Genomic DNA, 26814 nt, shown 5'->3' on the forward strand with positions numbered 1-26814 from the left:
TTAGGGTTTAGAGTTTAAGATTTAGGGTTTAGAGTTAAGGATTTAGGGTTTATAGTTAGACTTTAGGGTTTAGGGTTTAGGATATTGAATTTAGGGTATATAGTTTAGGGTTTAGGGTTGAAGATTTTGGGTTAGGATTTAGAATTGGAGGTTTAGGAATTAGAATTTGGGATTAGAATTTTGGAAAAACATATAAAACAAAGATATAAGAGTCTTTACCATTTTAATAAATAAGGTATTATTGAAAATGTGTCTTTAGTGGTGGTAAAGATGAATAATGGTACCTTAAAAGTGGTATTTTTGAAAATTCCCCATAATTCTATAACTTATTTTTCTGATCTTTTAGATAAACTCATTGGCTAGACTTTTAGAACATTTATTTAGGGAGTTTTTCCATAGATAAAATAACCAAATAGCGAGAAAACTAAACAAAAATAATCTATAATATTATTTGCAAAGTGACTTTTTCGCAACGGAACTCTCACGTTAAAAGTTAGAGCGGTTAATATCGTTTATACCCTTAATGAATAAAATCTATAAATACCTAAAAAATAAAAAAAAAAATAAATGATTTTTTAGATAAATGATCAAAATTAAACAATTAATAATTAAAAAGAATTATTCAAAATCTAGAATATATATTTTAAAACAAAAAGATAATGATCATATATATATATATGTGATTATTATCCGAAAGATATCTTTTAATACAAACTTAAAAATAAAATAAAACATAAATCATAACTAAATAATAACCAATTAATATTATTACTTTTATATAATTGAAAAGATAATATTGAGTGATTTCTAATTTTTTATTAATAATGAATATAGTATACATAAAAAAATTTCAAGAAAAAAGTAAAATATTACTTTATATAATTGGAAAAATAACATTGAGTGATTTCTAAATTTTATTTATTAATAATGAATATAATATACATGAGGATTTCCAAGAAAAAAAATCATAATACATAACAATATCAAAACGGAGCTCTCACGTTAAAAGTTAGAGCGGTTAATATTGTTTATACCTTTAATGAATAAAATCTATAAATTACTTTGAAAAAATGATTTTATTAGATAAATGATCAAAATTAACAATTAATAATAATAAAATTATTCAAAATCTAAGAATATATATTTTAAATAAAAAGATAATGATCATATATATATTGTGATTATCCGAAGGATATCTTTAATAAAACTTAAAAATTAAAAAAAACAGAAATTCATAACTAAATAATAATCAATTAATATTATTACTTTTATATTATTGAAAAGATAATATTGAGTGATTTTCTAATTTTTATTAAATTGAATATAGTATACATAAAAAATTTCATGAAAAAAAGTAAAATATTACTTTATATAATTGGAAAAATAACATTGAGTGATTTCTAAAATTTATTTATTAATAATGAATATATATACATAAGGATTTCTAAGAAAAAAATCATAATACATAACAATATTCAAATGAAAAATAATGCGGATTTACCATTATAATCTTTTAATTAGTATGTATTAATAAATAACTATAAAATATATATGCCCGCATATGCGGCTAAACACCTAGTATTTTAAATGTTTCGGCTTTAAAAAACTTGCTCTCAGCAACTGAAATAATATTTCAAAATTATTCAGAAGTAATTACAAAAGAAACAATATCTACACCGCATATTCATTTAAATTTAGAGACGATTATTTGCACATAGCGCGCGAAAGACGATCTAGTTAAAATAATAGGTTTGATACCAAACCATGGCAAAAATGAATTGGTATTTTTTATTAATTATGAAAATACAATATAAACAAAAATTACACAGTAATAGTATCGAACAAGGTACATCAGTAATAGTTATAAAATTGTAATATATATAACACAAATTTTTATAAAATATATAAAATAAATTTGTAGTATAAACTAATTTTGGATCCGTACAACAAAAAAAATGTATGTGCAGGTCCACATTGCCAATAAACTTACATCAAATAACTGAACATCTGATGTTCTCATTACAACGATAATAAATTAATTTTAAACCAGTATACTAAATTAAACAAAAAATACATCTGCATTTGAACGCGGGTAAAAATCTAATTTTTTATTTGCTATGAGATTTGTTTAAGCGAATATTTATTTGCTTTTATCAATTAATTACAATAAATTAATATTAAAAAAATAAGTGGTATTTCTGTAAATAGTTTAATAAACAAAGGAAACTTCTAAACTGGTCTCTTTTTTAATAATATAAGATATATAGGATTGACAAAAAAAGGAAAAATATATAATCCTAAAAATCTTCTAATTTTCCATTTAAATATAATAACTAGAGTAGCTAGAGAACCAAATCAGTTTGCCCTAGACTATATTTAACACCCGCCCCTAGTGAAAGACGATTAGAATTTCACGTGGACAGATAATACTGGATCACCAAAAAGAGATAGATCTGGTCAATATATTTGCGAAATGCTCGCTGCCTAGAGACTGCGACAATTTTGTTCTGTGAACGGAATAGTCCAGAGGAAGAAGATGAACGTGAGATGCTTATACAAGATTGTCACTTTCTTTTCGAGGTTCAAAACATGCCAAACTCGTATTTGTTTGAGTAGTTATATCATTTGATATTTAAATTTTGGACATGTATATATGATGACTATATATTATCAGATTTTTTCCAACTTATATATATATATATATATATATATATATATTGTTATATTTAAAGAAAAAACTAGATCTTGACCTGTTATTCTCAGTTTAATATACATATATATATATATATATATATATATATTTAGTTCATTAGTGATATACATTTTTAAAGTTAACCATATATTTAAATGTTTATATAATTATTTCAAATACAATAATTGTATAGCGAACATGGTATAATTAATCAACTGAATAAGAATATTACATATCATATCATATGCAATGTTTTTATCGCTTCTTATTATATATTTATCTTATTGTATTTTCATTTAGTTTTTGAATGAATTAATATATGCATGAAACTACATATTTAGAAATTATTTTGTATCAAATTTATGTTCAATTCTGATCTGCTGATCTTCAGAGCCATATTTCCTTTTAGCAATATTTTTTCGGTGATTAATTTTAAATAATATATTATTTGTATATACAAAAGTCCAAGATATGTCAATTTTTCTATATGTATTATATATTTTGCGAATGTAAGTCATCCTGTCATGGTATTATATTTTCCATAAATATTTTATATTTATGAAAATAAAATTTATAAATTTATCAATTTAATATAATTTTCATATTTAATTCAATATAATAATGTTATTTTAACATAATCTATTATTATTATAAAATAGATAAAATAAGATATAATTTTTTATTTTTCATTTTATAAAAAATAACTGAATATATGTTAATGCATAGTAATAGTTCATTGCTAATTAAAAACTTAGTTATAATATTTACATAAAATTTCTGAATTTTTTGATATTGTTAAAATATTTTATAACGTATTTTTTAGAATTATATATATAACTATAATGATAATTGGACTATGGAGTGTATGAAAGAATTTACGTCAGTTTCAAATCACGTTTGCAACGGACTGTTCTCAATTGGTGAAGATGGTTTCGGAACCAGAAGAATGGCCAGCGTTTAAAAGTTATTTGGAAGATATCAAGATTTTTTTAAACGAAGTTTTATAGTTCAGAGATTATTCATGTACCTTGGACGGAGAATACAAAAGTAGATAGACTAACACAATGTGTCAGACAACAACCATCTTTTGTCATTCACATGGATACAGAGCTGCTGGTTTGGTTCAGAGAGTTTATATGAGTCTTTATTGTTGTTGACAAAATAAATAAAATACCAAAATATAAATCAACATTAAATGTAATTATTTAGCCATATTTTGTCACTAAATTAATCATGTCATCAATTCTAGTATATTGTATCATTTTTTAAAGTAAAATTGATTGTAGAGATAATATATGTCAATGTAGGGGACTAGGGATGTGTATCAAATGTATATAAAATCGGTACAAATTTCAGTTCAGATGGATCGATAACCAGCAGTTGACTCTTTTAGACTTTTCCAACTATTTCAAACTAGAGTCTACTTCAGATATCGGGCGAATCACACACCAGGAAGTGTTCACCACAGCTCGGTAACTCTCATTGCATAGATTCACCATCTTCACAACAAGATCAAAGATATCTGTAGGATAATCCCTTCCGGCATACAACGTCATCCTCTTCAAACCCGAGAAAGACTCCAACATATGCTTTATCATTCCAATCTCTCCCTTTGTCCCTCTAAACATTTCAATCTGTATCTCTTCCACTATCTTTTCCACCGGACAAGACGTGAGCCAACCACCATTCTCCTCCAAAGAAATGCAGTCACAAATACGAAGACACTGAAAGAAAAAAAGATACAATAAGGGACTTTGAAGAATGATCTCTATCTATGGTAATGATTTTTTGACAAATTGGTACCTCTATGTGTAGAGTTTCTAAATGTGGACAGTTTTGTAAGAGAACCGGCATTGCTTGCCATCCCACTGGAGGGCGACTCCCACTAATTCGTAACCTTTTGAGGTTGTTGAACACAGGCATCGATTCAAAGCATAGAGAAAATAACTGTAACAAGAAAAGAATAAAACATGATTAAGAAAGTTTTACTTTACCTAACATGGCTTTAATGATCTCATGTTCCAAGAGAGAACAAAATAGAAACTTAATTACCTCGAGAGTTTCACAAGAAAACGTAAGTGTCTTCACATTTCTTATGCCAGTCATGAGCTTACACAAATTTCCACATGACAGAACAACATAGTTCCTAAATCCATCAGCATTTCGCTCTCTGTCTAGCATTGTATAATCACGTATATCAAGGTCGATTACAGCCTCAACTAAAATAGGCAAGTTAACTTTGGGATAGTCGCTCGCAACTTTATCAGAATACTCAAGGTAAAGCAGACTTGGAGTATCAAAAGAAATGCTCATGCTATTTGTAATATGTACTGTCATGCTTTCACAACCCAAGGCATGGATAGTTAGCTTCTTAAGGCTTGCACTTGACACTGAATCACCCGAACCTCTCCACACAATGTCTTTTATGTATAACTCTTCAAGCACAGGGAAAGCGGGGAGAATCATCTCAAGCTTATCCGAGCAAAAAAATCCGTTAACCACTAGAGTTTTAAGCTTAGGCAAAAAAGTTCCTTCAGCTCCAGGCCACCAATCAACGTTGCTAAATATCAACTTGACTAGTGTCCTACTGACGAACATCTCTTGGGCAGAAGATAATTAAAATCATCATCACCATCTTGATCATAGATGACAGTTTCAAGTTCTGAAACACCACGACGCAGCACGTTACATATCCAACGATCCAAATGATCTGGATGAATGTAGTTTATACACTTGAGGGAGACTTTCTTAATGGAAGAATCACCCTGCAAAGCCAATACCCTATCTATAAACCCCTGAAGCTCCGCATAGTTCCATACATATTCTCCTTAGGAATACCATAATCAATGCTATCTACAGGCACGATCTTAATAGGACAAGTGATGTCAAGATTAGGGACAAACGCAAGAAGATTGCGCCACTTAGTTGATAAAACAGATGTCAAAGCAGCAAGCTTTGTCGGAAGGAAGGACAAGATATGGCAAAGAACCTCGTCAGGTAGACCGCTAATATGATCCATCTACTCTTTAATCAGTTTCCACGCAGCAAATCTAGTCTTAGGGTTAGGGTTTGCCGCGACGTGGGGAAAATCTTAGGGCTTGCTTTCTACTTTCGAATTTTGTATGACTTAGATGTACTGAAGCCGAAATTAACGTCGTTTTGCATTAGACTAGTTGCCCCAATAGCTGGTCGTTCAGCTTAACCCTGATAACGTCGGTGTATCTTGCTATCATATGAGCATATATAGTCACGATTTTATCAAAATAAATAGAAATTTTCTATTTTTAAAACCTAATTTAATTTTTTTTTGATAAAGGGCTAACCTAATTTAATTATTTCCTAATAGTATAAAGTTAATTTCCTTTATTCAAAATTCATGTGTTGGGCACGTTAGTTTCATTAATCCATCTTCTTCCACGCATGTTAGAGTCCTTACGGATCGTCCATTTCAATCCCTAATTAATTTGTGTTGTCTCATAACCTTCTTCCAGAACGGATCTTTAAGAGAAGCTACCCGGCCAACAACATCACGTTTAGATTCTTTATAACGATTAGAAAAGGTCAAGATTCACTGAATGAGCATTGTCTAAGAGCATTTCCAGTGGTACGGTAGATCTAGTAAATAAAACTAAACGTCACTTTTAACTTTGGATTATAAATAATTTGCATCCTGGACAGAGATAGAAAACACTTCTAAATACATTTACAAATTTGAATTATTAACAGGGGCATCATTAAGAATCATCAGTACAAAAATACACTAATTTTAAAAACCCTTCCCTTACCTCTTGTGCAATGGGAAGTTGAATAATAAAAAAATCATAAATGAATTCATTCATGTTGAAAAGATTTAACTAGTTGAATCAATAAAAGTAGACAAATGACATATTAATTGAGTCATAGAAAATTAATTTTGTTAAATATAAATTAGATATATGTATTGTTATTTTATTGGAAATATATATATATATATATATATATATATATATATTTCATCCCAAATTTCAAATCAATTTTTTGATAGTAGTTTTTTTATTTTTTATTATTATATCAGAACTTATTATTTTGTAAACTCAATAAATATAAACGTGTTTTAATTTGAACACATAAAATTTTATATTTATGAAAAAATCTATTTTTATGAGAAATGAATTTGGAAAATAATTATTAACACCTAAAATAACACAAGTTATTGTTTTAACAACGTAAATTCTAAGAATTATCAATCTCAGTTATAAAGTTATATGTTTTTTATTAGTTATGTGTCATGCTTATGTTTATTGTATTTTTAAACTTTTTATATTGTTTCTTTAATAAAAATGATTTCTATTTTCCGTATCTATTACTTAAATATAAAATATATTTTTTAATTTATTTAACTTTTATATTTTTAATTATTTTATGTAGAATTATGTAGTTATTTGAATAAAAACTAGTTTCCCCAGATTTGAGAGAATCAATTTTTTTTTCCAAAATCTTGATTGGCAAAAAATAAAATTTCAAAAACAAAAGCATAAAAACTATTTCAAAAATATGGTTACCATCTATAAATCATAAATATAAGTGATTTTAGTGATACTCAAAATATTTATTTTAAATCAACCAACTAAAATTTAATGAAAATATTTTAACTAAGAGATACCTGGAAATAAAATCTATCCATGGAGTGCAGTTCCCCTTCAAAATTAGCATTTCCATACACTAACGATACTCTAAAATAATCAAAAAAAAAATCCTAAACCAATCTTTTTTTGTCAGCTCCTTAATCATGTCATGTCATCTGAATTTATACTTGAACATTCAAAGAGTAAGAGTTTATTACAGCACATCATCCCTTCTATGCGAAGCTGGAATGATCGCAAAAGAAAAGACTATACTAAGCCGGACATTCTCGGACACATTACAACCGGTACCTCAGCTATAAAGCCTTAAACAAGATTATCTTCACAAAACATCAAAATCAGACAAGTAGCATTATGAATTCACCAAAGAATCTAGGGCACCGAGTGACAATCATCATAAACTTCCAAAGCAGCCGGAGAGCAAGCAACAAGACCAAGAGAGCGACTTCAGAAAGAACCATCCAAGACAATCAAACCGTAGCTTGACTGTACCCAACAGAAAAGCTTCAAAACCCCTAGGAACAAAGAGAACACCTTACCTGAACATGAACCATACCACTTCAACCACCGAAGAAGGGACCATCAAAGAACCAGAATGGAGCGACAGGAAACAGGAGACACAAACGACAGTGTCAAAAGCAAAATCCTACACCAACGGAGCGGGGAAAGAAGACAAGAAGCAGATACACCAGAGATACACGACTAAGAGACCACAAAGAACAACCTTGAACCCAAACCAGTTGCCACACAGGGAGATCAGCGAGGCACACCCACCAACAAGGAGACAATCATAACGAATCCTTAACCACGATCCGCTCAGTGAAGATGGCATTTACTTCTTGTACCATTATTTTCAGACCAGTGAATACTATTAATAAGTCATTTAAGAGTTTTAAACTTTCCCCTTAGTTTTTCAATTTGCAGAAAGCACCTCCGAAGCTACCTTACTGTAAAGTCTAGACTCTAAACCGGAAGCCCTGTCTTTGTTACAAGCAATCAAAGTCTATATAAACATAGTAAAACCATATGTTTATTTTATTCAAAATTACTTTTTTTTTCTTTCTTTTTTTTTATTCATAAGTACTTTTATTTCCTCTTCACTTATTAGGATAACAAACAATCACAAGATGTTCACAGCTTGCAGTACTTGTTGAACCAGACAGCAATGTTGAGAAAGCTTTCATAATCCGTCTGCGGTCTGCAAAATAAACAATCACAAGCTGTAAGGACATGCTTTTAAACTTCAACACTTTCTCACACATATGCTTTAGCTTTTGTGTTTTTTTCTTTACCTGTCTAGAGAATGATTGTCATTAGGAAAGACTAAGACTTTAACCTCGGCTCCTTTCTCCTTTAACGCCCTAACGTACTATACAAATCAAGAACACTGAATTAAACAACTTCACCACTGAGTTTGGGATCTGCAAACTTAAAACAAGTTGAAGACTGATCTTACTTGAAATCCATTTGAAATAGGAACACGGAGATCCATAGTTCCCAAGAGAAACAGAGTGGGTGTTTTCACCTGCACAAGTAAGAATCATTAAATATTGGATGTCATCAAACCTTACCAAAGAACGGAAGTGGTCTTGTTAACCTTTGAGATGTGTGATATAGGAGAGATCTGATGAAACAGAGACATGTCTTCAGGTGAGGGGGCTTCTGTGTAGTGAGTCTGTTCACCATAAGCTTCAAAGAAACACCAATCAGGTATATCCGTAATCCCAACCATTGAAGCAATGTTGCATACAGGATTCCTTGCAGCTGCTGCCACAAACTTATCCGGTGCCTATAGCAAAGCTTTTAGTATACGAATGATGATTTATATTCTGGTGCCATTGCTGCTTCAAAGGTGAGTGAATAAAAGTACCTGGCCAATCAAGTGTGTTGTCAGAAACCCACCATGAGAACCACCTAGGACGGTTATTCTAGACGGGTCTGCAAGTCCCGTTTCAACGGCATGATCTACAGCTGAGAGCACATCGTTCACGTCCTGTGATCCAATTTTTCCAGGTATAGACTGCAAAGCATCTTCCCCAAATCCCAACGAACCCCTTTCAATTCAAATGAATCCGCCAAAGACTAAGTTAGAATCACTGAAAGGTTGTTAGTAACCACTGGTTATGAGAGCTGTATGTGAGTGAACCTGTAATTTACAATCAGCAGACTGTATCCAATTGAGGAGAGATATGCCAACTGCTTGGAGAAGCTGCTTGGTGCAACTGTATGAGGGCCTCCATGGAGGACAACAACTAAAGGATCACATTTCCCATTAACCTTGGTCTTTGAAGACGATACATATATAGCTTCAAACGGTCTTTTGGCCCCTGCCATGTGCCAAGAAAGTTTATCAAACCAGAAAGTAAAACAGGTTGAAATGAATAGCTTGTTTGTAAAAGCAAGATTAAGTGAGTACCTTCGGTGAGACATTCAGATACATTACTGACTGGAACGTTTAGAATTTTAAACTGAAGAGATGAAAGCCCTGAGGTCACCTGCAGCAGTATAGTAAAACAAAAAAAAATATGAACATCATCTGCATCAAGAGGATTTAGCAAATGTGAATTTACCTTCTCAGAGCATTTAAAAATTGGTTTTTGGATACTTGACCAATGCCACGAAGGCTTTCCAGATGGATCAAGAACTTTCTTTCCGTACTTGATTTCAGGAACACTCACTGGACTGCTAGACACTTCTCACAAAAAAAAAAATACAATGTTTTTTCAAGACTGGTGTGTGTTTAAGTTCAAAGTTAGTAACTGAGATAAGATCTTGCTTAAAGATGTTACCAGCAACAACATTATCACCATCTAGTGCAAGAACGCTCCATGAAAAATCTGAATCATTAGGGCTGACGCGTGATACTTCACCACTGTGATGCCCCACGATAAAGAATTTTATCATCAATTACCATAGCAGCAGAAGATAATTTGGAAACTTTTCATATTCACTCATCACTCACCTTATCAAATTTAAGCTGAGTATTACTCTACAACTGCGCCAGTAGGAAGACAACATAAGAGTTTGTCCATCTGACAGCCACGGATCACTCAGAAGTCCGGTGAAATAGAGCCCAGGGAAACAGCCATCATCAGGACAATTCACAACTTCAATCTGCATTATCAAATAACATTTAAGAAACAAAGTAGTATGAGAGTAAGTTTGAAGCCTTCATAGGGAAATAAAGAAAGACAAATGGTCTGTATAATCTCACCACATCAACGACATTAGTTGACTCGGGAAGTTTCCCATCACTTGGCCAGCTAATCTTGTGAAGTGACTCGGTGGAACAATGCGCCCCAGAATCAACAGCGGCCTTTGCTGATAAAAACAGGAGAAACTTGCCATCTTTGCTGTGAGAGAAGGAAAAAAATGTATTGTGAAGAGAGTACGTCTTAAACATATGCTGTGTAAGATGGCTCAGTTAGATAAACACAGTAACAAGGAGAACAAACAAATGCTTTTAGTAAAGACAAGAGAAAGAGTTTCATAAGATGTTAACCTGAAGCGTGGGGAAAAACCGCTGCTTATGCTTTTAGTCAAATTATGAATAGGGAATGCTTCGTTTGTATCATCTCTGGAACACAAGTAAAGACAAACTCTTATCAAATACTTTTTCGGAAGTAAGGAGTGATCAAGTTGTCTTATACCAAAAACTCACTTTGGTTCTGTGAATCTAATTGCGTATATGGCACAAGGTCTGTTGTAGCAGTGCCTGAGACCAAGCTTTCTTTTATCTCCTAACCATCCGGCAAAAACTAAGTACTGAGCTGAGCCTTTACTGTTTGGACTCCAAACAACCTGTCCAACGCTTATCGATCTTGGAACTCCTTTGATATGCTTAACCTCTCCACTGAAAATAAAAAAGGAGAACCAACCAATAATCAAAAAGATGCCAAAGACTAATTGCTCTTTTTTTCTATTGAGAGAGACTTATTAAACCTGTCAACATTGATAACAAAAAGTGAAGGCTGCTTTTTTCCGGCATACGCTTCTCCCCATTCCTCTTCCCAATCTCCTTGACCTTTCCAGCTTCCAATATCCTTGTCCAAAGAATTTTCTTTCTTGTAATAACCAAGATGGTCGAATGTAGGTTTTGGAAAAGATGGTTCCTCTGCAACATAAGCAACACGAGTCTCATCTGAGTTCCAAGAGATCCCTTCAAACCTGCATCATCACTCACTTATTTTTTCTCCTTCTCCAAGAACTTGTCCTTAAGAAATCAGCTAAAAAAAGGAAAGTGTAGTACCATCCATCAACATATACAGAGCCATGAACTTTCAGCGGAATATGAAACTCCTTGACTAGCTGAGACGAACTCCATATCTCAAACTTTGTAGGAGAATCGTCGTTTTCAGGGTTTCGAATCACAAGGAGCTTCAGACCCGACGGAGAAGGGACAAAAGCAGATGCACCAGTCATCTCGACTGGAAATGGAGCCCAGTGAAAGTTACTACTTTCTTCTTTGGAGATGTGAGCAGATAACATAAACTTCCTCCTTTTATTAGCCAAAAGGTTAGCTTGACTCATGGCAACCATTGCCTGAGTACCTATAAAGTGAAAATCATCAGAGTGATTTTGATACCAAAGTTTCCAACTTGGATATGTAAAAAAATAAAAGAGTCAATACCAGAATCAGAGTTGAAAATCCAAGCTTTGTCAATGGTGGGAATAGTCATGAAGTCTTGAAGTAACTTTGACTGCGTGCCATACTCTTCCTCAGTAGTTGAGTCCAAGCCCTTAGCAGAGTCAGTTCCAGAAGAATCCATGGCTACAACTCCTCGAATCCAAGCTTTGGAACTGAAACAAAAAAAACAAACCCATAAATCTCTAACTGATTGTTGCATAACGATTCCAGAAATCAGATCTATCATCCACAGAATCAGATATCATTGGCCTCAAATTCGATAATCAGAAATCGATCAAAGAATGAAACTTTTGGATTGAAAACTATCGAACAGACAAAACTCATTAAAGCAACACTTACGAGGAGGATAGAGTTTTGGAGTGGGGAAGAGTGAGAGTTGTGGGGAAGAGAAGGCGACGAAGATGAAGATGGGAGGAAGGGAAGAAGCCCAGATTAGTGGAGAAAGTGAGTGCAGAAAGCGTATAGATTCTCGCCAGATTAGTGGAGAAAGTGAGTGCAGAAAGCGTATAGATTCTCGCCATCTATCTTTATATTATATCCCCTTCAATCTGCTGACTCAATCATACCACAAAGTTTCAAAAAAATTCTTATAATTTCATTGGTTGCCAGTTTTTTTCCCTTTTTAACTATTATTATCTAACATTAAATTAGAACTTATATCAATATAAGTAATTTTTTCTTTTTGGTATTAAATTAGAACATTAAATTAGAACATTAAATTTTTATTTTATTTTATATCAATATAAATTTTATTGGTTGGCAATTTATATCAATATAAATTGTCAAACCGAACAGAGAATAACTTAAAAAAATAATGAGCTTTTGAAGAAATTTTTTTTTCAGATATCTCTTCCTTCAATCTTTGGTTCTGCCGTTTGGCTTATGATGTTTTTTATTGTCGTAAGCTAATTGTTCTCTTATAGATATATATTTTTTCACTGCCATCACATTTAAGTGATGGTGTGTTACTTAAGATTATGTATATATGTCTTATTTTATCTAAACTATTAAAACTGAAGTACAATTAGTACTTAACCATAATTCTTTCCTAATAATTACAGTTGATTGCCACTCCTTTTGATTAAATTCTATTTAAATATATGACATTACACGATTGGGCCCAAATCTTTGCAAATGGGCTCAAAATCACTTGCATTTGTTTAAATTCATTGAGACAAAAAAAATCCATGTTATTTGGTTGATCTGAACCATATTTAACCAATCGTGTATGTTTGGTTATCAAAACAATTATAAGTCAAAATGATCCGATTTTTATCAAATTTATATATATATATATATATATATATATTTTTGACTATATTTAATTCCTTGATGATGGCAATAGCTCATAACGGAATGGTTTGCTAAACCATTTACACAATTATTTTTCTATATAACCATTTATACAATTCTTGCGGTCAAATCTTAAAAGCACCACGTTAAGATAGTTGTAATACTTCCACTGTTCACATAATAACAAGCACCACGTTAAATAAGGTTAAATGACTAAATTAAATCAACATATATCCATTTTAACATCTTTTGGGATACTAATCATGATTCTCTCATCTATATTATTAAAAGTGAAGTATAACTTAGGTTTATTTGAAAATATAGATAATAATTTTTAAAAAATATTTGTTTGGAAATTTGGATAGCAGTTTAAATAATAGGTTGTTTGGAAACGTGAATATCAGTTTAAAAATAGGTTTTTTGGAACATAAATATCAGTTTAAAAATAAATTTGTTTGAAAACACAGATAACATCATATTAAGAAAGAATTAATTTATGTTATTAAAAAAATTAGATATCTATTATATTATGAGAAATTATATATTTGTGTCAACTGTAAAATATAAGAAACATGAGTTAATTTAATTATCTAAAAATATAATTATCTAAAATAATCATAAAATAAAATTTAAATTTTATATAAATATTTCAAATCAAAATAATAATTTAAAGTTGATTTATATCAAAAATTGTTTATATGATAGTACATATAAAATACTATTAATTATATGTTTGATGTGTTTTCAAAGGAAAGAATAGATTGTGAATTAGGGGTAGGCGTTCGGGTACCCATTTGGTTCGGTTTAGGTCTATTTGGATTTCGGGTTTCCGGGATCAAAGATTTCAGTCTCATTCGGATATTTCTAAATTTTGGTTCGGATTCGGTTCGAATTTTTGCGGGTTTTTTAGGTTCGGATAACCCATTTGAATTCATTATATACTTTGAATTTCTCAAATATATAAAACAAATAATATATTACATATAAATTTGAATAACATATATCAGAATACCTGAATTTAACATATAAATTAGTTTGATTTAAATATTTGGATAGATAATCAATAACTATGTTAAGTATTTTTGGTGATTTGAGTATACTTAACTATTTTAGATATTTACATTTAACTATTTATATGTATTTTCAATTATTTAAACCAACTTATAAGTACCACACACACATATATATATATATATATATATATATATATATATATATATATATATATTATATATATATATTGGATGTTTTTATATACATTAAGTCTAAAAATAATATATATAAATATATAAATCTATTTCAAATACATTTAAGTATCTGAAATACTTCGGTTCGGATCGGATTCGGTTTCAGTTATCTAAATAATAAAATTTTGATATTTAATCAATTTCAGTTCGGTTTTGTACTTTATTTTGGATCGGGATCGGTTTGATTTTTTAGATTATGATTTTCCCAATTCTAATATTGACATGAAAAATAACATATTTTATAAAAGTGTATACCCGCACGGACGTGCGGGTCAAAATCTAGCTGTGATTATGAGCAAAGTCCATTGGGGTTTACGGCGCTGAAAAAAACATCTAACACCAAATTTGGTAAATCAGAGAAGATGATTACTTCCCAATTTTTTATGCGGGCATGTAGACTAAATGATTGTCAATTGTTGGGTGTATAGACAAGTTGAAAGAGAAGTGGATGATTTACATGTGTGTGGATGTATTTCTAAGGAAGTAAGGATCATGTCTCACTTCGATTATGTGCAATTGGTTGGTCGGATTACTTTTGCTTTCTTTTCTTTTCTTTTTTTTTTTTTTGATTATTTTTGCTTTCATCTCCTATAGCAACTTACGTTTTCAGTATTCCCGCAGTAAGCATAAGCATTCATCAGACTTGTGTAGCTCACTGCGTTTGGAACCAATCTACATAAGTTAATGACATCTACGATTTTCCAGTCTCATGGTGCCACGATTTAGCTACATAATTTATGTGGTTATAAGGACAATAATCCAATTAATTTATTCCTAATTTTGAATAGAAAATTATGTACTTTAATATATCAAATCCATCAACGTGGGTATTTTAATATCTTTTTGAATATCATATCCATCATATATACTAATCACAGGGGGTGCCAATTATTGATATCGTTATTATGCCACTAACCCTACGTATCAGCTTTTGAGATTCGCTTTAAATTAAAGTCACAAATTGTACTTTTTTGTCATAAAGTATAACTTTTGACTTTTACTGTAAAGAGAATGTAAAAAAAAAAAAGAAGAAGAAAAGTACTAGAGTTATATATATTGGCACCGCAAAGCTTTTGTCGTTCAAGGCAACACACACGATAGAGTGAGCTATGGAGAATTTGATTCCGACGAAAGGAATTCTCAAGAGCGAGGCTCTCCAAAAGGTATCGTATTTTCATTAGTCCATGTAGATATTGCTTGCTTTATTTTGTTAGAACTTAAATTCTTGCTTGATATGCAGAAACTAAACATTTTTTTGTCCGATGAGAAAAAGCTTTTGTCATTTAGTGATTAGAGTTGGTGTTGTATAATACGGCTATGATTGTGAATCATAAGTTCATAACCTTTATATGTGAAACAGTACATCTTTGAAACAACGGCATATCCAAGAGAGCATGAAGAGCTCAAGAAACTACGAGAAGCTACAGTCCACAAGTATGGCAATTTGTAAGTCTGGCTACAACCTACCTTGTATGCTGTTTTATTGACCTTTATTGACTTTGAGCTAGTATTTTTGTGAGTCTGTATGATCATACCCTTAGGAGGGTGTATTCAATTTAACATTTGATGTGATTTGATTTTTAATAGAGTTTTAGATGATTTTAATAAGTTGCAGAGATTTAGGTGATTTTTGTTAAACTACTCTAGAATATCATCTAAAACCATGGGATTTGAGTTTTATTTTTTTTAACTAAGAAACTCCACCCAAACACCCTAAAATCACCTCAAAACTTTAAGGGGATGTATTCAAATTTAACATTTGATGTGATTTGATTTTTAATGGAGTTTTAGATGATTTTAATAAGTTGCAGAGATTTAGGTGATTTTTGTTAAACTACTCTAGAATATCACCTAAAACAATAGGATTTGAGTTTTAATTTTTTTAACTAAGAAACTCCACCCAAACACCCTAAAATCACCTCAAAACTTTAAAACTCCACAACTTAAAATATTTTCAATAACAGTGGATTTCAGAATACTTTATGAAATGTCAAGTTCAATAACAGTGGATTTTAAATGAGTTTTTAAAATTCATGATTGAATAACAGTAGATTTGTCATTTTAATAAAAATCACTTGAAATTCTCGGTTGAATACACCCTCCTAAAACTCCACAACTTAAAATATTTTCAATAACAGTGGATTTCATAGTACTTTACAAAATGTCAAGTTCAATAACAGTGGATTTTAAAATGAGTTTTTAAAATTCATGTTTGAATAACAGTGGATTTGTCATTTTAATACAAATCACCTCAAACTCTCGATTGAATACACCCTTGTTTCTAACAATTTCAAGTTTTATAACGTTAAAATCATTTTGACATTTTTACCAAAAAAACAAACGTTAAAATCCTTATCCATAACATGTCACTTGTACCTTCAAACTTTCTAACATTAAAATATTTTCAACTTTTGGTAAGAATTTATTTTCCCAAATATAAAGGCAACTAGCTATATATTTTGACCAATTATTGTGTGCTTAAAATAAATTAGAGCATTTATATTTGAAGTATTTCAAGAGAGTCTCCCATCAATAAATAAATAAATACGGGGTAAGAATCTTTTATCCACTATTTTTTGAAAAAGAAAAATTTCAAAATCTCATAGTTAATTTTATCTTAATACTAAATTTTACTTTGAAAAATTATTATTAAATATTTAATGAGTTTTTCACCAATGATGATTCTCTAACAAAGATTGTAGTTTTATTTGAATACAAAGACGAACGCAACAACAATAATTACCTGATTCAACTATATTGCTTTGATCAGTTACCAAAAAACTATATTGCTTAGTGCTTAGATCGACGACATAAACTGAATCAACTCAAGAATTATTATTAAAAAAAAACTCAAGAAATATACTAACAAACAAAAAAAATATTTCCGTTTATATGTGTAGAAGCGAGATGAAGGTACCAGTTGATGAAGGGCACTTTTTATGGATGCTTATAAAAATGATGAATGCCAAAGATACGCTAGAACTCGGTGTTTTCACGGGCTATTCGTTGCTCACGACTGCCCTCGCATTGCCTGAAGATGGCCGTGTATATGCATAAAAAACTAATCTACTTTCCAAATTAAAAAAAAAACAAATAAGTAAAAATGATAACAACTGCTAACATCTATGAACTCTTTGGATATAATATGTACAGATTACTGCAATAGACATTGATAAAGAAGCTTACGAGTTGGGTCTAGAGTTCATCAAGAATGCAGGTGTTGATCACAAATAAATTTCATCCAATCCGATGGTCTTCAGGCCTTAGACAAGATGTTGAACGTACGTAATCCCATTCATGTTTTTGTTATATTACTAGTAGCAAATATTTTTTTGCTAATACAAATATTTTTAAAATATATTTTTTTTTTTTGAAAAAGAAAAAGAAATATTATAGTTAGTTAGTTATTATATATATATATATATATATATATATATATTTGTTATATTTCTTATGATGATGACATTGGTTTGTGCATGATGGTGGACCACAGAAGAATCCAAAACCGGAGTTTGATTTCGCATTTGTTGATGCTGATAAGACACACTATGCCAATGCTTACGAGAGACTAATGAAGCTGGTGAAGGTTGGTGGAATAATAGCTTTTGATAACACATTGTGGTTTGGGTATGTGGCAGAGGAAGAGGAGGATGTTCCAGAGCACTTGAGGGTGTGCAGAAAAGCCCTCATGGAGTTGAACAAGCAGCTCGCTTCTGATCCTCACATAGAGATCTCTCAAGTCTCCATTGGTGATGGTCTCACTCTCTGCAGACGCCTTGTGTGATTAAAGAGACCCATCAAAGTACAAAAGTTGTAATAATCTTTAATGCTCTCTTGTCTTGTGTTCTTTTCATTGTGTGTCTTTCCCGTGCGAGACGAGTTCCGGTTTGTGTGTTCGATTATGCTTGAAGATTTTTCTTTTTTTATAGATCGTTTCCCATATATCAGCAAACTCAACATACAAATGAATATTCACACATAGACTGAAAGTAGAGTAAAAACAAATGAGGAATCAGATGTACACAAACTCTCTCTCCAAAGAAACCAATACAAAGCTCTCTAAAACAATACACCAATACAAACTAACTTTTGAAAGGAGACGAGAATACTAAAATGTCAGCATTTCTTTTTTTCCAGGCCGGAAGCTGGGGCGTCCAGATGGACAATGGAAGTTTTGATCAGATTGACCGGAGATGTGACAGAGTGGGCGATATGACTAGAATCGAGTGGTACGCCTGACACAAATGAAAAACAAAATAAAATGAGATGCTAATGAATGATAAAAGAACAAATGAATATATAAGACAGGTCCTGGTTGTGTAACACTTTCAACATAATCAGGTGATGGACCGAAGTGGATCGAGATAGAGCTAAACTTTCTGGTTGTGTTATACTCTTAAGCTTGGCCGGTGAATGAGATGGATTGGATATCTTAAGCTGAGCCGGTGAACGGAATTGATTGGATGGATTTAGGACGCCACAAAGCTCTATGGACAGGGGTTTTTATAAGTCAAGTTGCTCAAGAACTATTCCTCACAACACTCTAAAGACTTAAACACACAAATGTTTTGCAAAAGACAAAAACAAAAAAAAAAAATTCATAAACTTGAGGGGTAATTTACAATGCTACAAATGATGGATGCTTATAGGCTTGACTCTGGACAAGACTAAACGGTCAAAACAATAAAAAGAAAACAAATAACTTGCAAAAAGTATTCAATGGAAATGATCTTGGATAGAATATGGCCAAGGGTTTACTATCTGATGAAGAAGATGGTGAAGAGGGTGAGGTTCAGACCAAGGGTTTACTATCTGATGAATTTGATTCAGATGATGAAGACTTGGAATCAGATGAATTGGACACTGAGTTAGTAATGATTGCATCCTCCACAACACCAGAAGCAACCTTTGTATATCTACAGAACGAGGACCTTCATCTGCAACCTTTAGATGCAATAAAAACTGGCTAGTGTTCAATGTGTAGTGAACTGATGCAGAAGAAAAGTTTTGGCATCTTGCTCTATGTTGTTCACCGCAATTGTCACATGCAAAAACACTAAAGCTAATGTAAATTCATATAATTTATAAAATACATATCTCACTCCATAGCTTAAAGCTACTACTCTACATGGTTCACCATCAAAACCACATGCCCTTCTCATCAGAGTTGCAAGAAAGAATAAATTTTCCGTCAGTTATATGTATACGTTCTCTCTCTTTTTTCAGTCAAGGGACCAATAGAAAAATAATAATAACAACACGACAATTCACCGGCGAGCAAGTCTCTGACCAGCTCCAGCAAGTAACGCTTTACCAATGATCCCAGTGTGAAGGCCACAAGCCAATGCAACACCTCCTACGACGACCCATTTCCAGTCCATCCTCAAATGGTCCCGTTGCCTTCTCGCATAACCCATTGCTCTGCTTCTGTCTTCATCACTTGTAGATGTTTCTGCAGAATCCATGTCAAGCACTGTGGTGATTCTTGCCATCTGGGCGATCCGGGATAGACTCGAGTCTGACTTTCTACCGGTTTGGTAGGCTCGTAAACCGGAGTTTAGCTTCTTGACGGCTCCCCACATGCCATGACGGACGCCTAACTTCGCCACGTCTTTAGGGATCCCCATGTCTTCGTAGTGGACTAGAGATACTTCACAAGCCGTTGGCTGTCCATCTCCTTTTCGAGATTCAACTGCATTTGTTTTGTAATTTTCCCTTTTAACATTCAAATTATATACCAAAGACTTGCGATTTCAAAAGAGGCTGTACCTGCTCTGATAACCCAACTTGAGAAATAAAGCTCAACACGCCTTGGCTTATCACGCTTTGGTAAAGCTGGATAAGGAACTCCCTACAATATCAACAAGTGTGGCGTTTAGGGAAAACAGGAGCTGGAGTTGTCTTTATTTGAACCAATCTCATTCCATTACCTTTGTAACACAGTAGTACTTGTTTCCAGACTCCCATATTCTCCGGCCAATGATATACTCTCGGTCACTACAGAAAAAGGGAAACTGCAGGCAAAAGAAAATTAGTAATGACGACAATAGCCTTTCTATGTTGATTTTATTAAGAAGAGCTGTTTTAAGTCTCAGAAACCTTTTTTCTCCACTGGACAATCATAGTTCCTGTCTGAGTGTCCTCTTCCAAAGTTCTGAACTTGGCAAGCATAAAATCCCATTTAGGTCGAAACTCATCATCCCAGAAGAAATCCCTAACAATATCTGGAGTTGCATCTTCAAACACACTTCGACTGCGATAAATAACAGGACCTGTCTGACAAACAATACAAAACACCTTTCAGACTAAAAACATGGTTTGGTCAAATATTTTTTTTTTCACCTAAGTGATTAAAAACAAGAATACTATATGTTTAGCTAAAAGCAGCTCTCTGAATCACATGCCATTCAAATATCTCTAGAGGATTCATTTTTTATCAACATGGGTAATAGGGAATGATGGATACAAAGCGAGAGTCAAAATTGAGATTACCTCAGGCTCGTGACGCCAAGCCTGGTAACTCATATTAGGAGTAGTCTTGTCCATCATGGATTGCCATTCCCTGGTCGCATTTCCAACTTCAAGCAGCTGCAGCAAATGCTCCAGATCATTCTCTGTCACAATCTCCTCCTCTCTCACCGTTGTGTTATCGCTTGCCCTGCAAATATAATTAATGCCATTAGTATTATCAAGGCTGCTCCTACACTAAATACAAAATCAATCAATATACCATACTCCTATATAACTTTCTTTACAAAGCTAACATTAAAAGCAAACGTTCCGTTCCTGAACACATATAGCAACACAGCTCTAAAGTCATCATGTTCTGTAGTAAAATGTTTTTAGTGTCATTATTATAAAATCAATCTATATATAACAATAAAGCAAACGTTCCGTTTTTGAACACACAACTATGAATAACAGAGAGAATCTCAGAATGTAATTAAAAAAAAAAAACACATTTATCGATCGTGTTCTGTAATAAACTGACCCCGTTTCATCGCTTTGAAGACTCTCTTCTCCAGGACCCTGCCGTGTCGGCGCTGAACCGTTGGCAGATTTGTTAGCCGTGGAGTCACGCCTGGACCAGACGGTGCGGCAAACGGAGAAAGCGGAGAGAGCGGTGAAAGCGAGCCAAAGACGACGAGCGCCGAACCCAGGAGGAGCGGTCCATAGGAACCGAAGCTTGGAACGGAACCCTAGGTAGATCAAGCCGGTCCACCTCGGACGCCAAGACCATCCGATCAAGAGGCCGATCATGACGGCGAGCCAAATCGGGACAGCGCAGAGTAAGATGTCGACGAATGTCTCTGTGAAAGAGGGTTTCTTCAGGGATTGGATTAGATAGGAATAGGTCTCGTCCATGGCTGTTTCCTTTCGATTTTTTGAGAAAATGTCGGATTCCTCCCCTCTAAGGAAAATGGGATTCTTCTTTAAGATCGCCGGAGATTTTGAACAGATTATTTGATGCAGGAGAATCGAAGAAGAAGAAGAAGAAGAGGAGAACAATTTTCTTTTTTTTTTTTGTTTTTTATGGAGTTTGGTGATTTTAATTAAAATTAATAATGTAATGATATTTGCTGTGTGGAAAAGACGTTAGTAGGTGATAAAATAATGATAAGAAACAGACTGCGAGATGACGTGGATCCCTCGTTGACCGACGAATGCATTACCACGCGTTACTTATCAGCGCGTGGTTTCACTACAAAGAGGAATATGCTGAAATTATTCTCATTTCTGTTTTGTTAGAATATTTTTTTAAAAAAATAAATAATTATACTATTTTGGAGATTTTACAATATCGGAAACGCAAAATTTAAAAACTAACAAATAAACTCAAACAGAAACAGACCATCAAGACAATAATTTAACAATAATTCGAACAAGTTCGTTTATTAATTTACAACAATGTCATAAGGTCATGAGACTCAGGACCACATTTTTTAAATACTATTGTAGATTATATGTTCTTGTGGGGCTTGTAATTGTTTACGTTTACACAGTAAATTTAAGAAAAAGAAAAAAAGAATGCCGGTGTTCAAAAAAAGAAGAAAAAGAATATCATCTCGAGATATAAAATTAGAAAGCGAGAAGGTAAATTACACGCAGGGAGTAAGGGAGCGTGGGTGTTTAGGGGACTGGAGAAACTGTGGATAAGGAGAGAGAGAGAGATATGTTTCTCTGCCTTCTGGAGAGATTAATGTGTGCTGGAAAGTTGGTGGTGTTATTGCAGGTTGGTTCGGCCAATAGCTTTTACGTTGGTTAGGCCACAAATGTTTCTTCAACAAATTGCTCAAAACTAACGAGGATGACGTTATTTTTACCTCGAGCGGCCACCATACTTTACAAATTTAAGGTATATTGTTTTTTTATTCTTTTATCATCTGAAGATTAACATCAAAAGAACAAGTTCGATACATACAATCATCACATCCCATAGACGGGATGGACTGATCATAACACCATACTTAAAACCTTAAGAAAACAACTAAGCCGGATAGAAACTGGAGCCATAAGCCGGAGACTTTATAACCAGAAACTTGACCCTAAATCTAAAGAGAAACACCTTCACAAAAGTATCCCGCTTCACTCATATAGCATTACCATCTTCACCTAAGAAGCACAACGCCTTAAAGCCATCATCCAAAGATCAGGATAACGACTTCACACGTAGACTTAACAAACCGAGTCTGTACACACCCGCATCTTGACTGAATCCAATAACGGAGCATCAAAACCTCTGGACACCAAGAGAACCACTTACCATAACTTAAACCATTCCACAGAGACCATAACGTGTCCTCAGATGACAAAGTAAAGACCACATATGACAAAGATGGAGCAACAAGAAGCCAGAGACACAAAACGACAGTGTCAAGAGTAAGACTCCTAAGCTGAAGGAGTGGATAGATGATACTGAAGACAAAAGCACCATGGAGACCACTGGGCCATAACTTGAGCTAATACCCGTTGCTTCCCTAGCAATTCAGAGTGACAAACACATGCACCACAAGGAAACTAGAAGATGGAAGCTACAAAATCCCAAGAACACTCAAAACATAACGAAACTGGAACGGAAGGACAAGACAGCTTTGGGGTCCTTCAACAAACTGGAACCGAGGAAGGTATGGAGGTGAAGGACCAGAACTCAGTCCACCATTGACTCTCATGTACAGAGCTTAACCAAATCCAATGGAAGAATTAACAACTCGCATCAGAGCCGGTTTCAAAGGTAGTGATAATTTGGAAGAGAAAATATAAGGAGAAAGATACCATATCCAGAATACAAGTAAACTCTACTCCCTCTAATATTCTAACTAGTATGAATAAGAACATAAGAAGCTCTAAGAGCTTCTAACACATCTATACTTCTAGACAGGAATGCTTCTAGATTTCATGGAACAGATAATACGACAATCTTTTCTCAGTCCATCAGAAGCTGACAGGAGCTTGAAGCTCTAGGCAGAGAAACCAACTCATTGAGTTTCTTAGATCTCTCTTCCTTTGAATAGTATCTCCACCCAGAGATACCCACAATCTTCAACCGTCTTGCGTTATTCAGAATATACGCCACTATTTTCTTCTCTTCCTCTTTTGCGTTGTAATTCTTCCACTTGAAAGTATGTAAATGAGACATCAAACATTCAGGAACCGAACTTGGTCCTCTCCAATGACCTCTAATAGACTTCATGGTACAAGGGCGTTCGTTGCACTAACAAAACATTGTGTGTCAGACTTACGACAGTGAAACAACATTTGAATAAAGAAACTGGAACCATACCACGCGTATTTTGAGAACTTGTAGTTTAGGAGAACTTTCTAGCATCCAAGTAAGTAGATTCCACCACCCTCGGGAAGCTGCACATATCTCCAAATGAACAAGATGATAAAATCCAAGGCAGCTGTGAAGCTGCATAGACAGTGTTAGAAAACATAAGCAGAACAATACCCATGTAATAATAAAAAAAAAAAAAAGGCTCTGTGTTTATTACCAGTGAAGCGGATAAACATAAGCAGAGACGCTTGACAGATGGAATAGAAGCGAGTAGCTTCTCAGGACTATTGTAAACAACTTTGACATTAGCCACAACCACCTCAGGCATATTCTCACACAAACACAAGTCATCGAAGTAATCAACAAAGCTCAAACACTTCAAAGACGGTACATTGATCACAGTCATATGAAGCCCATCAACACCGTAGTTCGGCTCCTCGCACACATCAACCACAGATAGCCTCTGCAACTTAGGCATCTCGACATAGAAAGCTCTCATAGAGTGGCCGTTCAAACTCTTGTCCAACACCAACTCCTCGAGAACAGGACATCCCGACAAAAGCCTGCTGTGACATCCTTTCGTCTCGTACTTCACGCTGATAAGGTGCAACGTTTTCAGACAAGGAAACCAAACGTCGAGAGGAACATCAAGACCAATCGAGTAAGTGAGTTTCAACACCTCGAGCTTCTCGTAAGTATAAAGACTCTTCGGTAGCTTGATCGGTCTATGTTCTTCCTTTAAGTGTTCTTCCGTGTGGAAGATCTCGAGCTCGCGCACGCCCTGAGCCATCCCGTGTCTGATCCACGTCACCATGTCTCCCGTGCCGCAGCAAGGACCGACGTCGAATCTCAGAGATTCGAGAATCGGAGATGCGCGCAACGACATCGTTTTGCCCACGTGGTTAGTGAACGTTTGGTAACGGGAAGGGTCGAGTTCGAAACCGTCGTCGAAATCGAATCTTGGCACCATCGTCCAGACAGAGTTCCATCTTTTGGACAGAAGCGTTGTCGTGACGACGTATTTGGTGGGGAGATAGGAGAAGATCTTTAAGAGCAGATCGTCCGACAGATTACTGATCCTATCCATATCGAATTCCTAATCGAATCCTACGAAATTACGGAAGAGAAATACCCAAAACCTAAACCATGAAGCAGAAGCAGAATCAGGAAGACGGGTTACTTTGCCATGAAGATTGAAGATTTGATGTTTCTCTGTGCGTTTAAAGCGGAAGAAGGGAAACGATGAGCTGAGGAGATATTTAATGAAGGAAGATAAATTGGGCTCAACGTATACAAGCCCAAATGAACTATGTGATATTATCATCATATGGGAAAATGGGTAAAGAAGGAAAATGGGTAAAGAAACCCTCACCTTTACATAAAACATTTTTTAAAAAAACGTTTTTTTGGGGCTTATTTATTTGTGTAATAACCAAAGAAAAAAAATTATTTATTATTAAAACTAAAATCTTTTTTTTTCTCAAAAGGTTTTGAATTGTTGAAGAACAAGAACTTGGCAAGCTGTTGGTAAGTTTTAAAATTTAGAGAAAATCAAAATTAGTTGATGTGATTTGTTGTTACTTTATTTTTGTTATTGACAATTTACTACAATGATGTTTTAATTTTGGTTTATATTGGATTGGAACTTTAATTTATTATTCACATTACACATAAATATTTATGAATTTTATGTCTTGATTTTTTTTAGATGTTATAGCTCTTATGTTACAAATTTTTTAAATATTCTAAACTATTTCTTAATATTTAGTATGTCAAATGAAAATAAAAATATAGAAACCAAGGTTAAGTATTTTCTAAATGTTTTTACGCATAAAATAGATAAATATCCAAACTATTATTTTATGTTTTAAAAACATTTCAAAATGTTAACTTTAGTTTTATATATTTATTTTCATAGCTAATATATTATTATATAATAAAATTAATTCATTTAATAACATGCGGTTCACTTGTGGTTGACCCAATGACGCAGTGACCCGATCAATCATCTGATTCAGTGTCTGGGTCAGGTTTCAAAACACTGCTTTATAGCTTTTCTTTGTATTTGATGTTGACTATGGAGAATAGAGCCTTACGATTCTCCTTCTTTAATGCAATCGACGTAACCGTTCATATAATCAATTCAGAAATCCCACTCTCTCCTATTCAATGCTTCTTTAATTCTTGCTTTCTCGGCTTAGTTGGGTATGTATAGACGGTCTGAGAGCACAGACGAGATTCTCTTTACTTTTCTCAATTCAGATCATGTCAAATTCTCAGTTTCATTGCTCGAAGTTGAAGACAAGCCGGTGCAGAGATGTTGTTCAGACTAGGCTACAACAATTTTCGCAAGCCAGAAATGTTAAGGAAGGTGTGAGCTCTTGGGGCTGATATGATGTTGATTGATGGGAAGGTACATTTCAGTTTAACAGTTAATGATTGTTTGCTTTTAGAGTAGTAGTTTTCTTATGCATCATCCCTTTTCTCAGGTGGTGCTCTTACATGCGCCAATCAACTTTCACAAGCTTAACACATTT

General features: G+C 33.4%; 4 protein-coding genes and 1 pseudogene across 4 annotated transcripts; 1 reads left to right on the forward strand and 4 right to left on the reverse strand.

Annotated features, from left to right (window-relative positions):
• Window positions 1–4036: 4036 nt before the first annotated feature.
• On the reverse strand, window positions 4037–5290 carry LOC130498595 (F-box/LRR-repeat protein At3g58930-like). Its single transcript, XM_056992073.1, has 3 exons — window positions 4745–5290; window positions 4496–4639; window positions 4037–4416 (listed from the first exon to the last, which is right to left on the reverse strand). The coding sequence occupies exons 1-3, from the start codon at window positions 5288–5290 to the stop codon at window positions 4096–4098; spliced, it is 1011 nt and encodes a 336-aa protein (XP_056848053.1). The 3' UTR covers window positions 4037–4095.
• Window positions 5291–8324: 3034 nt separating this feature from the next.
• LOC108822763 (acylamino-acid-releasing enzyme) lies at window positions 8325–12499 on the reverse strand. The gene is made up of 17 exons (XM_018595923.2): window positions 12302–12499; window positions 11945–12114; window positions 11564–11864; window positions 11257–11481; window positions 10976–11167; window positions 10817–10891; window positions 10529–10667; window positions 10277–10428; window positions 10104–10186; window positions 9885–10006; window positions 9731–9809; window positions 9461–9641; window positions 9185–9368; window positions 8912–9103; window positions 8771–8839; window positions 8607–8683; window positions 8325–8512 (listed from the first exon to the last, which is right to left on the reverse strand). The coding sequence occupies exons 1-17, from the start codon at window positions 12481–12483 to the stop codon at window positions 8446–8448; spliced, it is 2490 nt and encodes an 829-aa protein (XP_018451425.2). The 5' UTR covers window positions 12484–12499; the 3' UTR covers window positions 8325–8445.
• A 3015-nt stretch (window positions 12500–15514) lies between these two features.
• Window positions 15515–18430, forward strand: LOC108820088 (putative caffeoyl-CoA O-methyltransferase At1g67980; annotated as a pseudogene).
• A 1124-nt stretch (window positions 18431–19554) lies between these two features.
• Window positions 19555–22062, reverse strand: LOC108818689 (uncharacterized). The gene is made up of 6 exons (XM_018591610.2): window positions 21494–22062; window positions 20995–21160; window positions 20602–20778; window positions 20433–20516; window positions 20272–20353; window positions 19555–20194 (listed from the first exon to the last, which is right to left on the reverse strand). The coding sequence occupies exons 1-6, from the start codon at window positions 21865–21867 to the stop codon at window positions 19770–19772; spliced, it is 1308 nt and encodes a 435-aa protein (XP_018447112.1). The 5' UTR covers window positions 21868–22062; the 3' UTR covers window positions 19555–19769.
• A 788-nt stretch (window positions 22063–22850) lies between these two features.
• On the reverse strand, window positions 22851–25558 carry LOC108818922 (putative FBD-associated F-box protein At3g50710). The gene is made up of 3 exons (XM_018591876.2): window positions 24495–25558; window positions 24284–24412; window positions 22851–24214 (listed from the first exon to the last, which is right to left on the reverse strand). Exons 1-3 carry the CDS (start codon window positions 25362–25364, stop codon window positions 23927–23929), a joined length of 1287 nt encoding a protein of 428 aa, XP_018447378.2. The 5' UTR covers window positions 25365–25558; the 3' UTR covers window positions 22851–23926.
• Window positions 25559–26814: the final 1256 nt, after the last annotated feature.

The sequence above is a fragment of the Raphanus sativus genome, chromosome 8 (assembly GCF_000801105.2).
Source record: "Raphanus sativus cultivar WK10039 chromosome 8, ASM80110v3, whole genome shotgun sequence".
In the NCBI taxonomy this organism is placed as follows: domain Eukaryota; kingdom Viridiplantae; phylum Streptophyta; class Magnoliopsida; order Brassicales; family Brassicaceae; genus Raphanus; species Raphanus sativus.